The sequence below is a fragment of the Saccopteryx leptura genome, chromosome 9 (assembly GCF_036850995.1).
Source record: "Saccopteryx leptura isolate mSacLep1 chromosome 9, mSacLep1_pri_phased_curated, whole genome shotgun sequence".
Lineage (NCBI taxonomy): Eukaryota > Metazoa > Chordata > Mammalia > Chiroptera > Emballonuridae > Saccopteryx > Saccopteryx leptura.
Genome location: NC_089511.1, coordinates 2374490 through 2395899, shown reverse-complemented (window position 1 = coordinate 2395899; position 21410 = coordinate 2374490). Strand labels below are relative to the sequence as shown.

Sequence of the window (21410 nt, the reverse complement as noted above, 5' to 3'; positions counted from 1 at the left end):
AGTTCAAGGTCAGGACTGGTGGAGAAGGTTAGCTGTAAGAAGTCACACAAACCTTCCACCCGTCAGGTCTGACGTCATGGAACTCACACACCAAGCCCATCCGTGTGACAGCCGGGCCTCCCGCACAGGGTCCCGGAATGGGGTGCACTGCGGGGTCCCGGCACACAGCCAGCTCGCAGAGTGCTACAGACGTGAGGTCCAGCTGGGTGACCCGGGAAGGACACTGGGTTTCCCAGTGCTCGGTTTCCTCATTTGGAAAATGACAATTACTGTCCTGGGCGGCTCACAGGACGAGTCTCAAGATGTAAGGTGGTAATATGTGGAAATGGAAATAATTCTTGTTTATCGTAAGGTGTGATAGTAAACAGCGTCTGTAAGTCCCCAGTGCAGGCCTCACGTGCCCGGAGGGTCAGGAAGTCCCACCCCACCCGGCCTTCCTCAGTGATTTCCAGACGCGATCCAGCGCAGCGGGGACGTCTCTACAGGACGCGCACCTCCGTTTCAGGCAGGGACTTACCACCCGTGTGCTGTGTCACACGGATGTGCCATACAAACCTTTAAAACATGCACTACCTGACTATTTAGTCAATGGCACTGACCTCTTTTCCATTACATTATCAAATAAAAGAAATGACAACAGCCAACACAATAACCATCTGGTATCAATGGATGAAAATGACACGGATACTGTCAGATCAGCAGAAAATGTCATTTATTTTATGGTGTGCGACAGAGTTATAGGAGTTAGTTTGGTTGTGACCTGAGTGAGAAAGGTTGGAAATTACTAAGTGAAGGAGATTACTAAGTGAAGGTAACACACAGCAGTGTGGGGCACCCCAGCTCCCACTCAACTCTTGCTGGACCGCTGCCCCGAGGGACGAGTGCGACACTCCACTTTGGCGTTGCGCTCCTCGGAGAAGTATCTCTGCAGCATCTGCACCAGCTCCTCATACAGGTCCTCTCTGCCCCTGACCAGCTTCCTCAGCTGATAGGCGTCCATGCCCTCCAGGTCCTCGATGATGGCGCGGACTTTGTTGAACAGGTTTTGCTGCTGGACATCCGGCAGCGCTTTTAGGAGCTGAGCGACGGGCTCGAAATGCCGCTGCAACTCATATTTCCATACAGCCCCCCCGATGAAGACCCCTAGAAGACAAGGAAGGTTCTATGAGTCTGACCCTGTCCACAAATGAGGGGCTTGGGAGCTCACGGAGAACTCTAAGCCGTCATGACGAAGGGCACATTCACCAGCGCTCATGGCGGGCGCGGCTCTGCCAGGTGGCTCCGAGGGCAGAGGTAGGAGAGGCCTCCCTCCGTGGGGTTCAGGTAGGAGACACCCCAGCATGTCCTTCCCCGAGTCCCACTTTCTCGGATGCAGCAAGAATCATGTCCCGTCTCGGAGCTGTGCTAACAGAGATGCTCTTCATGGGCTGGAGATTTCCGTGTTTCCCATAAAAATCTCTCTCCTGAGAAAGGAGACTGCTGAGGCCCTGGCCGGTTGGCTCAGCGGTAGAGCGTCGGCCTGGCGTGCGGGGGGGGCCAGGGTTCGATTCCCGGCCAGGGCACGCGGGAGAGGCGCCCATTTGCTTCTCCACACCTCCGCTGCGCCTTCCTCTCTGTCTCTCTCTTCCCCTCCCACAGCCGGGGCTCCATTGGAGCGGAGATGGCCCGGGCGCTGGGGGTGGCTCTGTGGCCTCTGCCTCAGGCACTGGAGTGGCTCTGGTCGCAATATGGCGACGCCCAGGATGGGCAGAGCGTCGCCCCATGGTGGGCGTGCCGGGTGGATCCCGGTCGGGCGCATGCGGGAGTCTGACTGTCTCTCCCTGTATCCAGCTTCAGAAAAATGCAGAGAAAAAAAAAAAAAAAAGAAAGGAGACCGCTGAGAAGTGAGCCCCATTCCAAGACCTATCGCTGGGGTTAGGCCCTGTTCTCCAACCCCTTTTACTCAGCTAGTAAATACATCCCCCAAGTGGATTCCGGCATGGCTATATGACAAATTTAGCCAGCAGCCCTCTGAGAGCATCGCAGAGCGTGTTTGGAGACAGAGTCTGTCAGTGAAGAGGGAGGCATGGCCCTGTGTCCTCCTCACCGGCCACTTCCTGATGGTTGAGTCAGGACTCGCTAAGTCAGAGTTCGAAAAGGAAAATGTAGAGATGGACGGTCTGAGGCCACCCACACACTGATTATTCTCCCCAGGGTGGGCTCAGCCTATGACGTGTCTTTGGGTCTCAATCCTGCAGCCAGAGGACAGAGCCGAGCAGAGGTCTGCCCCGTGAGCTTGGAGGCAGGAGGCGTCCAGGGCAGACAGTGGTCACTTCTCCAGCCTCCGGCAGGGAATTCCCCCAGACTGAGCTCTGGGAGACCCCTGCATCCAGCACAGGCTGCCGGGCACCCAGAGGGCTGGCGGTAAATCTCTGCAGAGCCCATGGGCCAGGCCACGCCTCAGCAGGTGTCCCTGGGTTGCAGGGTCCATAGCGGTCACCTTGAGAGAGGCCTTACCAAGCCCCTCACCAAGCCAGGCCTGGACCCACCAGAGCCCACACTGTAGTCACAGCCCCTGGTTCCTGGCCGTGCTGTGGCTACCTGCTGCCAGTCCAGAAGATCAAGCCCGCCAGACCTCCAAGGGGCCATGGGAAAACCCACCCTACTTCCTTCTTTGCCAGAAAGTGTCCCCAAATGATGATGATGCAGCTGGTAAAACAAGGGGCAGTGACAGAGTAGGAGGCAGTTTTCTGCTCCTCCTGCATGGACTGTTGGGCTTGGGAACAGGGACACTCTCTCTGAACAGTGGATGGGAACTGGCCAGACAGCATGTGCCCCTAGTGGGTGTCCCTCGTGCAGTGACCTGTAAGGACGACGGGGCACAGGGACTATCCAGGGACACCCAGGGGTCCTCAGACGCCAGGACACATCTCTGTAGCCGGGCTGAAGGCCCTCATGACACAGATGCCCTTTCAGAGAGGCCAGCACTTTGGAGACACAGACCCAGCGGCTCGTGTTGTCTGCGGGACACGTTCTGTGCACAGAGGTCATGCCACAGAAGCAACCTCTACCTCCAAGTCCTCACGCGGGACGCAGACGTCTGCGAGGTCTCTGTGGACGTGTGGCTTCTCTCCCACCCCCACGAGTCACTGACACTCACCAGCAAACACTGCAAACGGGTTACCGATCAGAGCACCAACCAAGACCGGAACGGCGGCGGCCCCAAGGGCCTGAAAGTATTCCTTGAATGCTGCCTTCATCTCCGTCTCTCCCGCAATGTCACACAGCAGGTTTATCACGTCCTCCACACTGACGCACTTCTTACTGTGGCGCTGGGTGGTGGACTCCTTGGCAGGCTTCATAACGGGCATCTTGGTGACTTCAGAAATCCTTTCAGAGGGAATGTTTCAAGAGCATTAGAGTATTTCCACCCAAATATTCCACCCAGTGCACTTCCTAGTGTTTTGAGAATGGCCCTCATTATCATGTAAAACACTGGAGATGTAGTGTGTGCATGACAGACAGCACCCAGCCACGTGACAGGTGCTCTGTCCCCAATCCTCTCTAAACCAGTCCCCAGAGCCTCCTCACAGGAAGGCAGGTGCGCTGGGTCCAGAGGTTCCCCGATGGGACACTCCCTGCGTATATAACACCTGCCTCACTGGCGGGCTCCCAGGTTACAGCGGAAGGACACTCATGCATCCAGGGTACAGCGGTGGGACACACACAGCCTCACCGGTGTGACTAAAGAGGGGACACACAGGGACCCAGGTTACTGTGGGAAGGGACACAGGAACACTCAGGTGACAGCAGGAGGTCAACACTTGCACACACATGCACACCTGCACACATGCACCAGGGTTAATGGGGGAAGTGAGACGCACATGTTCGTTATGAAGGGAGGTCACAAACTCACCCAGGCTGCTGCCAGGCCACTCCCTGGCCAGCGTCCAGGTCTGGGTGCAGGGCTCAGGGTCAGGTGCCTGGGTCTCAATCCCACTCTTGCTCCACTCACTCCACAGTACGGGATGGAACTATCTGTACCAGTGCTGGTCGGGTTCCCTAGCCCTGGACTCAGGCGCACAGGTACAGCCCCGCCCATCGCTGAACTTCACCCAATGGAGTTAGGCCCTTGCGCAGACCACGCCCTCCCCACATGCTGGGTGAGGCACCAGTACCGTCCTGGTCCTGGTCACCAGCAAGCCTGGCTTCGCTGCAGCACTCGGGTCATAGGCCACTGGCCTCGCAGAAGGACCCCAGGCAGGATACCAGCCCGTGTGACCTGGCCCAGCGCCCCAGGGCGTGTGGCAGAGTCTAGTCTGTGTGGCCACAACACCACGCTTCTCTCCACTCCACACGGAGTCCCCGTCTCTCTTTGGCTCCGTGGACCCTCGAGCCTCGGGACCCTCTCCCACCCCGCAGCACACGAGAGAGCACACAGCCTGGGGAGGACCGGGGCTGCGTTAGTGTTTGGTGACTGTGCCGGCCAGACTGCAATAGCAGCTGTCCCCCAGCAGACAGCGGGGGCCTCTGGGCCTGAGGGCTGGGGGAAGGCCAAGTGCAGGCTCCACTCCCAGGGTTCCAGGACAAAGCTGATATTGGGGAGCCTGGAGGATGCAAAGGGCCAGAGGAGGTGGGGTAACAGGACCCCCGCAGATACCAACATAGCTGAAGTATACATTGCTCATGATGCTAAATGCAGTGCAAGGGCTGTGTGAATAGCTGTCACATTGTATCGTTTAAGAAACTACAGGGGGAAATGCCTGTACCCGTTCACTTCAGAGGCAGCTCAGTACACGTCAGCAACAACGTGACATTTTAAAAAGACTTTTCCATATTAAGTTGGTTGAATCTGCGTAACCAGCACATAAAGGGGGTGCACTGCATTTTAGGGGGCATACAGAGAGCCCCCACACACCCAATGGCTGACCCTGAACCATCTCAAATCTAGAAAATCCTCACGGGATTTCCATGAGCTTCCCACATAATCCCAACTGCCACCGTGCAGGGCAGGCACGGCTGTCGTGGCCGTACCCCAGGCAGGAGAACCGAGGCACCGGGTCTGCCCGAGGCACCCCTGCCCCGTGGGGAGGGTCAGGGTCCAGACTCCACCCTGAGCCCACCTGGCTCTAAAGCCCTGGCTTGTAACCAGCAACCTGCCTTTTCTGAGTCTTTGCTCTGCATGGCTGCTGGTCCCTGTCTGTGTTCACATCCGTGTGGACACGCCGGTCCTTCCCCTGGTGGGACAGGTGCTGTGGTGCCCACTCAGGGACAGTCTGCACAGCCAGGAGCACCAGTGCACTGTGAGCTCCTCACACAGACACACACCTGCCTAACGCCGCACATAGAGGAACGTGTCCCCATCGCCAGGTGACACATGACTTTGTATATAGATCTAGTTTTTAACACTATATTGAGATATATACAATTGACACACAAAACGCTTTACCTATTTAATGAATGCAACTGGATTAATCTGAGGACTAGTTTAAACCCATGAAACCATGACCCCCATCCAGACCATAAATACCTGTGTCACCTCTGAGGTTTTCTTCTGCCCCTTATTGTAGCATCGAGTGGGTGCGTGTGTGTTAAGGACCCGGAATGGAAGACCTGTGTCCTCGGTGGACTTAGCACACAGCTCAGGAGTGTCAGCAGGATGCTGATAGACCTCTAGGGTTTCTGTGTCTTACAAAACTGAGACTTTGTGTCTTTGTCATCATTTGTCACTTCTGTTTCTCCATGCTTCTTTCCCTTGTGAGATGACCTAAAATCTTTCCCAGGGTTCCTTAGCCCAGGTGAGATAACCTTATCTGTTCCTGACTCGGACTTTGTGCTTGAGTTCGGGTGGCTGTCAGGAGTACAGGCAAAGCATGTGAAGAATAATAACCCACCTGCCTGGGTGCCCCTGGCTTGGGTCTGGGAGAGGTTTTGTTTCTCTGTAGGCAGCGTCCCCTGCTGGCTGGTCAGATAACGGTCAGCTCACTCCTTCCCAGGGACAGAAGGTGGGCACCAGGAGGACTGGAAGGTGCAGGAGGGAAGGGAAGTTCAAGGTCAGGACTGGTGGAGAAGGTTAGCTGTAAGAAGTCACACAAACCTTCCACCCGTCAGGTCTGACATCATGGAACTCACACACCAAGTCCATCCGTGTGACAGCCGGGCCTCCCGCACAGGGTCCCGGAATGGGGTGCACTGCGGGGTCCCGGCACACAGCCAGCTCGCAGAGCGCTACAGACGTAAGGTCCAGCTGGGTGACCCGGGAAGGACGCTGGGTTTCCCAGTGCTCGGTTTCCTCATTTGGAAAATGACAATTACTGTCCTGGGCGGCTCACAGGACGAGTCTCAAGATGTAAGGTGGTAATATGTGGAAATGGAAATAATTCTTGTTTATCGTAAGGTGTGATAGTAAACAGCGTCTGTACGTCCCCAGTGCAGGCCTCACATGCCCGGAGGGTCAGGAAGTCCCACCCCACCCGGCCTTCCTCAGTGATGTCCAGACGCGATCCAGCGCAGCGGGGACGTCTCTACAGGACGCGCACCTCCGTTTAAGGCAGGGACTTACCACCCGTGTGCTGTGTCACACGGGTGTGCCATACAAACCTTTAAAACATGCACTACCTGACTATTTAGTCGATGGCACTGACCTCTTTTCCATTACATTATCAAATAAAAGAAATGACAACAGCCAACACAATGGCCATCTGGTATCAATGGATGAAAATGACACGGATATTGTCAGATCAGCAGAAAATGTCATTTATTTTATGGTGTGCGACAGAGTTATAGGAGTTAGTTTGGTTGTGACCTGAGTGAGAAAGGTTGGAAATTACTAAGTGAAGGTAACACACAGCAGTGTGGGGCACCCCAGCTCCCGGTCAACTGCTGCTGGACCGCTGCCCCGAGGGACGAGTGCGACACTCCACTTTGGCGTTGCGCTCCTCGGAGAAGTATCTCTGCAGCATCTGCACCAGCTCCTCATACAGGTCCTCTCTGCCCCTGACCAGCTTCCTCAGCTGATAGGCGTCCATGCCGTCCAGGTCCTCAATGATGGCGCGGACTTTCTTGAACAGGTTTTGCTGCTGGACATCCGGCAGCGCTTTTAGGAGCTGAGCGACGGGCTCGAAATGCCGCTGCAACTCATATTTCCATACTGCCCCCCCGATGAAGACCCCTAGAAGACAAGGAAAGTGCTATGAGTCTGACTCTGTCCACAAATGAGGGGCTTGGGAGCTCACGGAGAACTCTAAGCCATCATGACGAGGGGGCACATTCACCAGCGCTCATGGCGGGCGCGGCTCTGCCAGGCGGCTCCGAGGGCAGAGGTGGGAGAGGCCTCCCTCCGTGGGGTCAGGTAGGGGACACCCCAGCAAGCCTTTCCCCGAGTCCCACTTTCTCGGATGCAGCAAGAATCATGTCCCGCCTCGGAGCTGTGCTAACAGAGATGATCTTCATGGGCTGGAGATTTCCGTGTTTCCCATAAAAATCTCTCTCCTGAGAAAGGAGACCGCTGAGAAGTGAGCCCCATTCCAAGACCCATCGCCAGGGTGAGGCCCTGTTCTCCAACCCCTTTTACTCAGCTAGTAAATACATCCCCCAAGTGGATTCCGGCACGGCTATATGACAGATTTAGCCAGCAGCCCTCTGAGAGCATCACAGAGTGTGTCTGGGGACAGAGTCTGTCAGTGAGGAGGGAGGCATGGCCCTGTGTCCTCCTCACCGGCCACTTCCTGTTGGTTGAGTCAGGACTCGCTAAGTCAGAGTTCGAAAAGGAAAATGTAGAGATGGACGGTCTGAGGCCACCCACACACTGATTACTCTCCCCAGGGTGGGCTCAGCCTATGACGTGTCTTTGGGTCTCAATCCTGCAGCCAGAGGACAGAGCCGAGCAGAGGCCTGGCCCGTGAGCTTGGAGGCAGGAGGCGTCCAGGGCAGACAGTGGTCACCTCTCCAGCCTCCGGAAGGGAATTCCCCCAGACTGAGCTCTGGGAGACCCCTGCATCCAGCACAGGCTGCCCGGCACCCAGAGGGCTGGCGGTAAATCTCTGCAGAGCCCATGGGCCAGGCCACGCTTCAGCAGGTGTCCCTGGGTTGCAGGGTCCATAGCGGTCACCTTGAGAGAGGCCTTAACAAGCCCCTCACCAAGCCAGGCCTGGACCCACCAGAGCCCACACTGTAGTCACAGCCCCTGGTTCCTGGCCGTGCTGTGGCTACCTGCTCCCAGTCCAGAAGATGAAGCCCGCCCGACCTCCAAGGGGCCATGGGAAAACCCGCCCTACTTCCTTCTTTGCCAGACAGTGTCCCCAAATGATGATGATGCAGGTGGTAAAACAAGGGGCAGTGACAGAGTAGGAGGCAGTTTTCTGCTCCTCCTGCATGGACTGTTGGGCTTGGGAACAGGGACACTCTTTCTGAACAGTGGATGGGAACTGGCCAGACAGCATGTGCCCCTAGTGGGTGTCCCTCGTGCAGTGACCTGTAATGACGACGAGGCGCAAGGACTATCCAAGGGACACCCAGGGGTCCTCAGACGCCAGGACACATCTCTGTAGCCGGGCTGAAGGCCCTCATGACACAGATGCCCTTTCAGAGCGGCCAGCACTTTGGAGACACAGACCCAGCGGCTCGTGTTGTCTGCGGGACACGTTCTGTGCACAGAGGACATTTCACAGAAGCAACCTCTACCTCCAAGTCCTCACGCAGGACGCAGACGTCTGCGAGGTCTCTGTGGACGTGTGGCTTCTCTCCCACCCCCACGAGTCACTGACACTCACCAGCAAACACTGCAATCGGGTTACCGATCAGAGCACCAACCAAGACTGGAACGGCGGCGGCCCCAAGGGCCTGAAAGTATTCCTTGAACGCTGCCTTCATCTCCGTCTCTCCCGCAATGTCACACAGCAGGTTTATCACGTCCTCCACACTGACGCACTTCCTCCTGCACTTGGTGGTGGACTCCTTGGCAGGCTTCATAACGGGCATCTTGGTGACTTCAGAAATCCTTTCAGAGGGAATGTTTCAAGAGCATTAGAGTATTTCCACCCAAATATTCCACCCAGTGCACTTCCTAGTGTTTTGAGAATGGTCCTCATATTCATGAAAAAAACTGGAGATGTGGTGTGTGCATGACAGACAGCACCCAGCCACGTGACAGGTGCTCTGTCCCCAATCCTCTCTAAACCAGCCCCCAGAGCCTCCTCACAGGAAGGCAGGTGCGCTGGGTCCAGAGGTTCCCCGATGGGACACTCCCTGCGTATATAACACCTGCCTCACTCGCGGGCTCCCAGGTTACAGCGGAAGGACACTCATGCATCCAGGGTACAGCGGTGGGACACACACAGCCTCACCGGTGTGACTAAAGAGGGGACACACAGGGACCCAGGTTACTGTGGGAAGGGACACATGAACACCCAGGTGACAGCAGGAGGTCAACACTTGCACACACATGCACACCTGCACACATGCACCAGGGTTAATGGGGGAAGTGAGACGCACATGTTCGTTATGAAGGGAGGTCACAAACTCACCCAGGCTGCTGCCAGGCCACTCCCTGGCCAGCGTCCAGGTCTGGGTGCAGGGCTCAGGGTCAGGTGCCTGGGTCTCAATCCCACTCTTGCTCCACTCACTCCACAGTACGGGATGGAACTATCTGTACCAGTGCTGGTCGGGTTCCCTAGCCCTGGACTCAGGCGCACAGGTACAGCCCCGCCCATCGCTGAACTTCACCCAATGGAGTTAGGCCCTTGCGCAGACCACGCCCTCCCCACATGCTGGGTGAGGCACCAGTACCGTCCTGGTCCTGGTCACCAGCAAGCCTGGCTACGCTGCAGCACTCGGGTCATAGGCCACTGGCCTCGCAGAAGGACCCCAGGCAGGATACCAGCCCGTGTGACCTGGCCCAGCGCCCAGGGCGTGTGGCAGAGTCTAGTCTGTGTGGCCACAACACCACGCTTCTCTCCACTCCACACGGAGTCCCCGTCTCTCTTTGGCTCCGTGGACCCTCGAGCCTCGGGACCCTCTCCCACCCCGCAGCACACGAGAGAGCACACAGCCTGGGGAGGACCGGGGCTGCGTTAGTGTTGGTGACTGTGCCGGCCAGAGTGCAATAGCAGCTGTCCCCCAGCAGACAGCGGGGGCCTCTGGGCCTGAGGGCTGGGGAAGGCCAAGTGCAGGCTCCACTCCCAGGGTTCCAGGACAAAGCTGATGTTGGGGAGCCTGGAGGATGCAAAGGGCCAGAGGAGATGGGGTAACAGGACCCCCGCAGATACCAACATATCTGAAGTATACATTGCTTATGATGCTAAATGCAGTGCAAGGGCTGTGTGAATAGCTGTCACATTGTATCGTTTAAGAAACTACAGGGGGAAATGCCTGTACCCGTTCACTTCAGAGGCAGCTCAGTACACGTCAGCAACAACGTGACATTTTAAAAAGACTTTTCCATATTAAGTTGGTTGAATCTGCGTAACCAGCACATAAAGGGGGTGCACTGCATTTTAGGGGGCATACAGAGAGCCCACACACACCCAATGGCTGACCCTGAACCATCTAAAATCTAGAAAATCCTCACGGGATTTCCATGAGCTTCCCAGTTAATCCCAACTGCCACCGTGCGGGGCAGGCACGGCTGTCGTGGCCGTACCCCAGGCAGGAGAACCGAGGCACCGGGTCTGCCCGAGGCACCCCTGCCCCGTGGCGAGGGTCAGGGTCCAGACTCCACCCTGAGCCCACCTGGCTCTAAAGCCCTGGCTTGTAACCAGCAACCTGCCTTTTCTGAGTCTTTGCTCTGCATGGCTGCTGGTCCCTGTCTGTGTTCACATCCGTGTGGACACGCCGGTCCTTCCCCTGGTGGGACAGGTGCTGTGGTGCCCACTCAGGGACAGTCTGGTCTGTGCAGCCACGAGCACCGGTGCACTGTGAGCTGCTCACAAAGACACACACCTGCCTAACAACGCACGTCCGGGAACGTGTCCCCATCGCCAGGTGACACGTGACTTTGTATATAGATCTAGTTTTTAACACTATATTGAGATATATACAATTGACACACAAAACGCTTTACCTATTTAATGAATGCAACTGGATTAATCTGAGGACTAGTTGAAACCCATGAAACCATGACCCCCATCCAGACCATAAACACCTGTGTCACCTCTGAGGTTTTCTTCTGCCCCTTATTGTAGCATCGAGTGGGTGCGTGTGTGTTAAGGACCCGGAATGGAAGACCTGTGTCCTCGGTGGACTTAGCACACAGCTCAGGAGTGTCAGCAGGATGCTGATAGACCTCTAGGGTTTCTGTGTCTTACAAAACTGAGACTTTGTGTCTTTGTCATCATTTGTCACTTCTGTTTCTCCATGCTTCTTCTCCTTGTGAGATGACCTAAAACCTTTCCCAGGGTTCCTTGGCCCCAGTGAGATAACCTTATCTGTTCCTGACTCGGACTTTGTGCTTGAGTTCGGGTGGCTGTCAGGAGTACAGGCAAAGCATGTGAAGAATAATAACCCACCTGCCTGGGTGCCCCTGGCTTGGGTCTGGGAGAGGTTCTGTTTCTCTGCGGGCAGCGTCCCCTGCTGGCTGGTCAGATAACGGTCAGCTCACTCCTTCCCAGGGACAGAAGGTGGGCACCAGGAGGACTGGAAGGTGCAGGAGGGAAGGGAAGTTCAAGGTCAGGACAGGTGGAGAAGGTTAGCTGTAAGAAGTCACACAAACCTTCCACCCGTCAGGTCTGACGTCATGGAACTCACACACCAAGCCCATCCGTGTGACAGCCGGGCCTCCCGCACAGGGTCCCGGAATGGGGTGCACTGCGGGGTCCCGGCACACAGCCAGCTCGCAGAGTGCTACAGACGTGAGGTCCAGCTGGGTGACCCGGGAAGGACGCTGGGTTTCCCAGTGCTCAGTTTCCTCATTTGGAAAATGACAATTACTGTCCTGGGCGGCTCACAGGACGAGTCTCAAGATGTAAGGTGGTAATATGTGGAAATGGAAATAATTCTTGTTTATCGTAAGGTGTGATAGTAAACAGCGTCTGTACGTCCCCAGTGCAGGCCTCACGTGCCCGGAGGGTCAGGAAGTCCCACCCCACCCGGCCTTCCTCAGTGATGTCCAGACGCGATCCAGCGCAGCGGGGACGTCTCTACAGGACGCGCACCTCCGTTTCAGGCAGGGATTTACCACCTCTGTGCTGTGTCACACGGGTGTGCTGCACAAATCTTTTTTTTTTTTAAGTGAGAGGAGGAGAGATAGACAGAATCCTGTACGCGCCCTGATAGGGATACAACCAGCAACCCCCGTCTGGGGCCGATGCTCAAATCAACCCAATTATTCTCAGCACTCGAGGCCGATGATCCACCCAATCGAGCCACTGGCTGCGAGAGGAAATGAGAAGCAGATGTCACTTCTCATGTGTGCCCTGACAGGGGATCGAACCCAATGTCTACACACCAGGCCGACCCTCTATCCACTGAGCCAACCAGCCAGGCCCTGACAGAGTCTTTAGAACCTGTATTACCTGACTGTTTAGTCAGGGGCCCTGAACTCTCTTCCCTGAGACTGTCAAAGAAAAAAGTGACAACAGTCTATACAACAATAACCGTCCAGAGTGAATGAATCACTATGACAGCGATATTGTTTGTCCGATCGGCAGAAAAATCATTTAATTTCTGTTGTTCCACAAAAATTCATTTCTGAATTTATCCATGCCCTGACTGAGAGAGATTGATTAAGGAAGATACAAGCTGTGTGGGGCACCCCAGCTCCCGGGCACCTCCTGTGTGACCCCGGCCCCGAGGGGCTAGTCATACTTCACTCTGGCTTTGAGCTCCGTGGTGAAGTAGTTCTCCAGCATCTCCACCAGCGCCTCATACAAGTTGTTATCCTTATTAACCTTTGTGGTCAGCTGATAGGCGTCCATGGTCTCCAGTCCCTTGATGATGGTGCGGACTTTGTTGAAGAGTTTCCATTTCTCAGCAAGGGGCAAGTTGTTTAGAATCAGAGCGACGGGCTGAAATCGCCCCATCATAACAAAGGCCCCTAGGAGCCCCCCGACGGCGCCCCCTAGAAGACAAGGAAGGTTCTATGAGTCGGACCCTGTCCACAAATGAGGGACTTGGGAGCTCACGGGGAGCTCGTCCCCGTCATGACGAGGGGGCACATTCACCAGCGCTCACGGTGGGCGCGGCTCTGCCAGGCGGCTCCGAGGGCAGAGGTGGGAGAGGCCTCCCTCCGTGGGGCTCAGGTAGGGGACACCCCAGCATGTCCTTCCCCGAGCCCCACTTTCTCGGATGCAGCAAGAATCATGTCCCGTCTCGGAGCTGTGCTAACAGAGATGCTCTTCACGGGCTGGAGATTTCCGTGTTTCCCATAAAAATCTCTCTCCTGAGAAAGGAGACTGCTGAGAAGTGAGCCCCATTCCAAGAACCATCACCGGGGTGAGGCCCTGTTCTCCACCCCCTTTACTCAGCTATTAAAATACGTCCACTCAGAGTGGTATGATTATGACTAAAAAATTATTATATTTAGCCTGACTAAGCGGTGGCGCAGTGGATAGAGTGTCAGACTGGGATGCGGAGGACCCAGGTTCGAGACCCCAAGGTCGCCAGCTTGAGTGCGGGCTCATCTGGTTTGAGCAAAAAGCTCACAAGCTTGAACCCAAGGTCGCTGGCTCGAGCAAGGGGTTACTCGGTCTGCTGAAGGCCAGCGGTCAAGGCACATATGAGAAAACAATCAATGAACAATTAAGGTGTTGCAACGCGCAACGAAAAGCTAATGATTGATTCTTCTCATCTCTCTCCATTCCTGTCTGTCTGTGCCTATCCATCTTTCTGACTCTGTCTTTGTAAAAAAAAAAAAATTAATATATTTAACTATTTCTCCCCCTGTCACCCCAGAGGGCATAAACATGATTTCAACCACACATTTGTTATCAAACTGAAGGCACTGTTTGGGACGGGAGGACCTTGGGTCACAGGAAAGTCCCATCTAACCCGGTCAGGCTCAGGTGTGTGGCTGGAGTTCACTTAGAAATGGGGTCTCAAACTCAAGTGCCTTTGGGGGACGGGCAGGTGACTGGAAGGGGTGACATGGGCCTGTGGTGAACTGGAGAGCGGTGTCCTGTCGAAAGGGCAGTGGTTACCCCATGCCAGCCAACTGCTGCCACACAGAATACCAGATCTGTGTCCTGGAAAGCCTGCTAATGTTACAAAGCCAGATATTTATAAGCTGCCATAGCATGGATGTAAGGAATCTCATTGAAAGAGCAGGGCATAGAAAAGGTCACGGTAACTTTCTGAGGAGAACCCTGGCAAACATGACCTCAACCACATGATCGAGGTGAACCTCTCCAGGGAGGATGTCACCTCTCCCTGAAACGGTGCGATGGGCAGCGTGCTCCACCTCTACGGTGTTCCCTCAAGATCCGTAGCCCGGTCTCCTCATGGGAAAGACATCAGGCCAACCCGACGGCTACTCCTCAAAACCGTGAATGCTGAGAAACCATCACAGAACCGGGCACTAGGGGACACGGTCATGAACTGCCATGTGGCACCTTGAGCTGGACCGTGGCACAGAAAGGTATCAGTGATACAAGCTGGTAGGACCCAAATCCTAAAGTCTGGAGAACAGTGAACAGTCAGGTGACAGCGCTGGTTTTGTAGTTTTGATAAATGTACCTGGTAACTGAGGACATTGGCGTCAGGGGGACTGAAACGGGGGCATCTGGGAACTCTGTCCACTGTCTTTACAACTGACCCTGTAAATTCACACTGACCTGCCGCGGACCTGCACAGCTCCTAATAACAGTGCGGAATTAAGGAAACACACTTATCAAAAAACGATGGGACCGGGAGGACTCTCAAAATGCCGATGGCAGCATCACAGCTAATATGGAGATGGAGGAGGGAGAACTTAGCCTTTTGCTAACCCTTGAATCTACAAAGGCTTTCTGCCATTTATGGTCCACAACACTGGCCAGAAATAGATGTTTATCTAAATGAGAGCATCCAGGCCAGAAAACACCCAGGTGCAGGCTAGATGTGGCCGACAGGCACTAAACACTCCACGTCCTCAGGGAATCTGGTGACGCCCCTGCCCCGGGGGGAGCGGCCAGCCTCACGTCCTGAAGCCCGCACACTGTGCCTGGACAGGCTCTCCTCTTCCAGGAAGGAAAGGAGCATTCCGGGGAGGAAAACCAGGAATTCACAAGTCTCGCTGAACTTTTCCCCGCCACCCTGGCGAAACGCTGACAGCCCACTGGAGTGTCACTCACTGCTCTCAGCCTTCGTGAGGACGTGAGGACTGGGTCTAGAACTGCTCGTAATGCATTCAGTGTCCAGGAATATCAACCAGTTTATTAGTGTCTCTCCAAAGAAGAAGAAATTCCTTTGTTTTCTGGGTCAAATGATGCTTCTGTCCAGGACGAGGGCAGCAGGGAACCAATGCTCAGTTCTCCTGCGGACCTCGTGTCTCCACCAGCTTTGACTCAGTCTATTAAGTGTATGTCCCCCACACGTGGATCTGCGTAGCAGACAGGAACTGGCCAGACAGCATGTGCCCCTAGTGGGTGTCCCTCCTGCAGTGACGGGTAATGACGACGGGGCACAGGGACTATCCAGGGGACACCCAGGGGTCCTCAGACTCCAGGATACATCCCTGGGGCCGGATATTCTCTAGGTCCGCATGACACAAAGGCCATTTCAAGAGCGCCATAGCCTGACCTGTGGTGGCACAGTGCACAGAGCAGGCACCTGGGATGCTGAGGTCCCCGTTTGAAAGCCTGAGGTCGCCCTGGCCGGTTGGCTCAGCGGTAGAGCATCGCCTAGCGTGCGGAGGACCCGGGTTCGATTCCCGGCCAGGGCACATAGGAGAAGCGCCCATTTGCTTCTCCACCCCTCCGCCGCGCTTTCCTCTCTGTCTCTCTCTTCCCCTCCCGCAGCCAAGGCTCCATTGGAGCAAAGATGGCCCGGGCACTGGGGATGGCTCTGTGGCCTCTGCCCCAGGCGCTAGAGTGGCTCTGGTCGCAACATGGCGACGCCCAGGATGGGCAGAGCATCGCCCCCTGGTGGGCAGAGCGTCGCCCCATGGTGGGCGTGCCGGGTGGATCCCGGTCGGGCGCATGCGGGAGTCTGTCTGACTGTCTCTCCCTGTTTCCAGCTTCAGAAAAACGTAAAAAAAAAAAAAAAAAAAAAGAAAGCCTGAGGTCACCGGCTTAAGCGCAGGCTCATCAACTTGAGCAAGGGGTCTCTGGCTCAGCTAGAACTCCCCAGTTAAGGCACAAATGAGAAGCAATCAATGAACAACTTAGGTGCTACAACTACAGGTTGAAGCTTCTCACGTCTCTCCCCTCCTGTCTCTCAATCTCTCTTGAAAACAACACAAAACAGAACAAACAATAACGCCCTGCACTTTGCAGACACAGACCCAGCGTCGCGTGTTGTCAGCAGGACACGTTCTGTGCACAGAGATCATTTCACAGAAGCAACCTCAGCTGACAAGTCCTCACGCAGGACACAGACGTCCATGAGGTCTCCGTGGACTGGAGGCTTCTGTCCCACCCCCACGAGGCCGGCTGCCCCTGCGAGGCATTAGCACTCACCAGCGACGGGGAAGCCGACTGCTAAACAGAAGCCGAGAGTAGAGGCAGCGACCTTGATGCCCCTCTCGAATTGCTGGAGGGCTGCCTTCATTTTCTTCTGTGCCGAAATGTCACACAGCAGCTGAATGACATCGTCTACATCGACAAACACCTTCTCAGGCTCCTCAGCGGGCTTCTCAGCAGAGTTCCCAGAAATCCTTTCAGAGGGAGGCTTTCAGGAGTGTTAGTGTATTTACACCCCAGGGTTACTCTTCCTAGTGCTGTGAGGATGGTCCTCACTTTTTGGGAGAGGACCAGAGCGTGGCTGTGTGCATGACGGACAGCACCGGTCCATATGACAAGTTCTCTGTCATCGAGAAAGCCTGGCTGTGGCCAGTGGTCGGCAAACAGAGTGAGCAGAGTGGAGAAAGGGTCGTTGTTGCCCTCTGAGGAACCTCTCATCTGTGAGAGACTGAGAGTGACCGAGCTCCCCACGGGGGACACAAAGCCCGGGAGAGTGCCAAGGTCCCAGCCCCGTGTCCTCAGGGCATGTGGGCTCAGGACAAGCCACAGGGGGCACACAGGACTCTGCCACCCCGATAGGCTCACTCCGCCTTGGCTGCCCTGTGACCCAGAGCAGACTGTCAGATTCCCCCCCTGTGAGGTGGACTAACCTCCTACAGGTGGGTCCCCGGGTGAGGGGTGCACACAGGTGCGTGGGGGGTGGGGGCCCTGGGGACTCAGCCCCAACGGTCCAAAGCCACATCCGACTACTAATCCACAGCACTGGCTCCACAGTCCCTGCTGGGAAGGAACCCACTGGGACTCACGGGACGGATGGGGCCCTGAGACAACACAGCAGAGACTTTAGGAAATCAGGATTCCAGGGATCTGCGTCCCTGAGGATGGGCTGCCGGAGGGGGAGTGGGCCTTTGGAACAAGGATGTTAGAACAGCCATCGGGGCCAGGAGCCTGTTGGCCAGGGTGGTAGCAGGAAGTGGCAGGAGAGGTCAAGGCAGGACAGGCCTGGCTGTGACCCAACTGTGGGGGATGGAGCTCCCCACCCTGCAGGACTGGAAAGTGAAATCAAAACTAAGTTCCCTGTTTCAGCTGGAGCCCAGCCTGGGCTCTTCCCGTTTGAACACCCCCCCCATTCAAGACCAACCCCCCACACAGTCCCTAAGGGGACCAAGGAGGAAAATGGGGGTGGATACACTGTTGCTCAAAGTGTTTTGTTTAGAGGAAGGTTTTTGAACTAAGGAAAATCCAGACAAGTCTGTAGTATACAATTACCCTCCGGACCTGGGAGATAACTGAGTTCTCAGAACAGATCTATGGATGCCACATCCCGACATCAGGTTTCAGAGCTTCCCGCCGTCCCGGGAGAGCCGAGAGGGCCCCGTGCTCCGTGCCTGCACCCCCCCCTCTTTCCCCCGACATTCCTGAGATCAATGATGTCCCCCAGGGCACAGGGGATACTCTCGGTCTTGTTAACACAGCCAGCATGTCGGGGACACTCTGCTTTCACAGCAAGGCCCAAGGGGTCTCGACCTCACTTGCACAGCAGGACTCAGGACCCAGGACGCTGGGTCTATCACTCTGTCTACTACTCTGGCCTGCAGTCCAGAAAATGCAAACAAGCTACCCCCAGATGTGTCTGCTTGCCAGATGGGGTTTGAGAGGCAGAGGAGGGACCAGCCCTGCAGGGCTGCCCAGGGGACTGGAGGAGAACTCATGCATGCCTGTCCCCAGCTGTGACTGTCCCCACTCTGACTCACAGGTGGCCCTGGATCTCCCAAACGCCCCCCGACTTCCACGCCCCTCTGCTCACCTGTGTTGAGCACAGGCACACAGACCACATGCCCTCCTCTTGTTTGGAAGAGAGACTTCTTCACTCTCCCAGAGTCAAAAGAGTCCACACACAAATGTCACAATAATAAAATCGTGTTATTACAGCGAAGGGACAGCCCCTGGAAGAAACCCCTCAGAATGGGGGAAGGAGGGTGAAACTGATTTACTCGGTGAGGCTAAGGGAAGCCGACGAGTGGCAACCTTGAGTCCCAAAGAACTGTCTGCCCAGGTGACCAGAAAGCAGATCATACGACAGCCAGACTGAAGCCTACAGGACTGACACTTTAAAACCCTGTTTGGAGTCAGCATCTCTCTGTCCTGTTATCGGCACCGACAGGCTCGCCTCCCTTCTGTGGATGGGGTTCCCCTGCCCCTTCCCACGACTGCCCTGCCGTTCTCTCTGACGGGACCCTGGTTGGACCTCTGCCTGAAACAGCTCTTCTTACTCATCTCAAATAAATGCTTGTTGCCTCTCGCTTTGAAAGGCCTTTTATTTCTGTTGACAGGTGCTGGTGGTTATAAATCAGAAGATTTCACATGTACCTAGGATTCCATCTCTCTTGAAAGGTCAGAAGAGCCAGCCGCCCTGGACCCACCCTCCTCGGCAACTGAGCCCGGGCTCCCTGCGGCTGCCTGCTGTGCCTCAGGCCCTGGCCGGTGCTCCTTACCTCCTTCCTACCTAGCAAGTCACTTTGTATGTCTAAATGTAAATTTTTTAAAGGCTAAAGAGCTACCAGACCGGAACAAAACTAATCTCCCCTCCTAAGTCCCTAAGACCTTGCTGATCATCTCTAAACCAGCCCCCAGAGCCTCCGCAGAGGGAAGGCACTTGCGCTGGGCCCACAGGTGCCCCGATGGGACTCCGTCCGCGTTTATAACACTGGCCTCACTCGCGGGCTCCCAGGTTACAGCGGAAGGACATTCATGCATTCCGGGTACAGCGGTGGGACACACACAGCCTCACGGGGTGACTAAGGAGAGGACACACAGGGACCCCGGTTACTGTGGGAAGGGACACAGGAACACCCAGGTGACTGCAGGAGGTCAACACTCGCACACACATGCACACCTGCACACGCACCAGGGTTAATGGGGGAAGTGAGACGCACATGTTCGTTATGAAGGGGGGTCACAAACTCACTCACCCAGGCTGCTGCCAGGCCACTCCCTGGCCAGCGTCCAGGTCTGGGTGCAGGGCTCAGGGTCAGGTGCCTGGGTCTCGATCCCACTCTTGCTCCACTCACTCCACACTACGGGATGGAACTATCTGTACTGGTGCCGGTCGGGTTCCGCTAGCCCTGGACTCACGTGCACCTGCCCAGCCCCGCCCATCGCTGAACTTCACCCAATGGAGTTAGGCCCTTGCGCAGACCACGCCCTCCCCACATGCTGGGTGAGGCACCAGTACCGTCCTGGTCCTGGTCACCAGCAAGCCTGGCTACGCTGCAGCACTCGGGTCATAGGACACTGGCCTCGCAGAAGGACCCCAGGCAGGATACCAGCCCGTGTGACCTGGCCCAGCGCCCCAGGGCGTGTGGCAGAGTCTAGTCTGTGTGGCCACAACACCACGCTTCTCTCCACTCCACACGGAGTCCCCGTCTCTCTTTGGCTCCGTGGACCCTCGAGCCTCGGGACCCTCTCCCACCCCGCAGCACACGAGAGAGCACACAGTCTGGGGAGTACCGGGGCTGCGTTAGTGTTGGTGACTGTGCCGGCCAGACTGCAATAGCAGCTGTCCCCCAGCAGACAGCGGGGGCCTCTGGGCCTGAGGGCTGGGGGAAGGCCAAGTGCAGGCTCCACTCCCAGGGTTCCAGGACAAAGCTGATGTTGGGGAGCCTGGAGGATGCAAAGGGCCAGAGGAGGTGGGGTAACAGGACCCCCGCAGATACCAACATATCTGAAGTATACATTGCTCATGATGCTAAATGCAGTGCAAGAGCTGTGTGAATAGCTGTTACATTGTTTTGTTTAAGGAACTACAGGGGGAAATGCCTGTAGCTGTTCACCGTCAGTAACAACGTGACATTTTTAAAAGAACGTTTGTTTTGTATCTTGTTTAATTTGCAGAACCTGCACGAAAGGGGGGTGGTGCACTGCACTTTAGGGGGGCCTGCCTTTTCTGAGTCTTTGCTCTGCATGGCTGCTGGTGCCTGTCTGTGTTCACATCTGTGCGGACACGCCGGTCCTTCCCCTGGTGGGACAGGTGCTGTGGTGCCCACTCAGGGACAGTCTGGTCTGCACAGCCAGGAGCAGCGGCGCATTGAGAGCTCCTCACACAGACACACACCTGCCCAACGCCGCACATCCGGGAACGTGTCCCCATCACCAGGTGACACGTGACTTTGTATATAGATCTAGTTTTTAACACTATATTGAGATATATACGATTGACACACTAAAGCTTTACCTATTTAATGAATGCAACTGGAGTAATCTGAGGACAAGTTTAAACCTGTGAAACCACGACCACCATCCAGACCGTAAATACCTGTGTCACCTCTGAGGTTTTCTTCGGCCCCTTATTGTAGCATCGAGTGGGTGCGTGTGTGATAAGGACCCGGAATGGAAGACCTGTGTCCTTGGTGGACTTAACACACAGCTCAGGAGTGTCAGCAGGATGCTGATAGACCTCTAGGGTTTCTGTGTCTTACAGAACTGAGACTTTGTATCTTTGTCATCATTTGTCACTTCTGTTTCTCCATGCTTCTTCCCCTTGTGAGATGACCTAAAACCTTTCCCAGGGTTCCTTGGCCCCAGTGAGATAACCTTATCTGTTCCTGACTAAGTCTTTGTGCTTGAGTTCGGGTGGCTGTCAGGAGTACAGGCAAAGCATGTGAAGAATAATAACCCACCTGCCTGGGTGCCCCTGGCTTGGGTCTGGAAGAAGTTCTGTTTCTCTGCGGGCAGCGTCCCCTAGCAGCTGGTCAGATGACGGTCAGCTCACTCCTTCCCAGGGACAGAAGGTGGGCACCAGGAGGACTGGAAGGTGCAGGAGGGAAAGAAGTTCAAGGT

At 55.6% G+C, this 21410-nt stretch overlaps 4 protein-coding genes across 7 annotated transcripts in view; all 4 read right to left on the bottom strand.

Moving 5' to 3' along the window:
• Nucleotides 1–21410, bottom strand: part of C9H19orf12 (chromosome 9 C19orf12 homolog) — a 47051-nt gene that overhangs the window by 12840 nt on the left and 12801 nt on the right. The gene's annotated exons all lie outside the window — the stretch shown is intronic.
• On the bottom strand, nt 691–5705 carry LOC136381423 (protein C19orf12-like). Of its 2 annotated transcripts, none has more exons than XM_066350158.1 (3): nt 5510–5705; nt 3140–3369; nt 691–1143 (listed from the first exon to the last, which is right to left on the bottom strand). In XM_066350158.1, the coding sequence occupies exons 2-3, from the start codon at nt 3348–3350 to the stop codon at nt 848–850; spliced, it is 507 nt and encodes a 168-aa protein (XP_066206255.1). In that variant the 5' UTR covers nt 3351–3369; nt 5510–5705; the 3' UTR covers nt 691–847. The 2 variants fall into 2 exon arrangements, with proteins under 2 accessions (XP_066206255.1, XP_066206253.1); XM_066350156.1 differs by lacking the exon at nt 5510–5705 and adding an exon at nt 3864–3891.
• LOC136381424 (protein C19orf12-like) lies at nt 6720–19656 on the bottom strand. Of its 3 annotated transcripts, none has more exons than XM_066350161.1 (3): nt 19532–19656; nt 8751–8966; nt 6720–7150 (listed from the first exon to the last, which is right to left on the bottom strand). In XM_066350161.1, exons 2-3 carry the CDS (start codon nt 8956–8958, stop codon nt 6855–6857), a joined length of 504 nt encoding a protein of 167 aa, XP_066206258.1. In that variant the 5' UTR covers nt 8959–8966; nt 19532–19656; the 3' UTR covers nt 6720–6854. The 3 variants fall into 3 exon arrangements, with proteins under 3 accessions (XP_066206258.1, XP_066206257.1, XP_066206256.1); XM_066350160.1 differs by lacking the exon at nt 19532–19656 and adding an exon at nt 11484–11606 and having other exon boundaries at nt 8751–8977; XM_066350159.1 differs by lacking the exon at nt 19532–19656 and adding an exon at nt 11120–11134 and having other exon boundaries at nt 8751–8977.
• On the bottom strand, nt 12727–16822 carry LOC136381425 (protein C19orf12 homolog). Its single transcript, XM_066350162.1, has 2 exons — nt 16569–16822; nt 12727–13033 (listed from the first exon to the last, which is right to left on the bottom strand). Exons 1-2 carry the CDS (start codon nt 16657–16659, stop codon nt 12771–12773), a joined length of 354 nt encoding a protein of 117 aa, XP_066206259.1. The 5' UTR covers nt 16660–16822; the 3' UTR covers nt 12727–12770.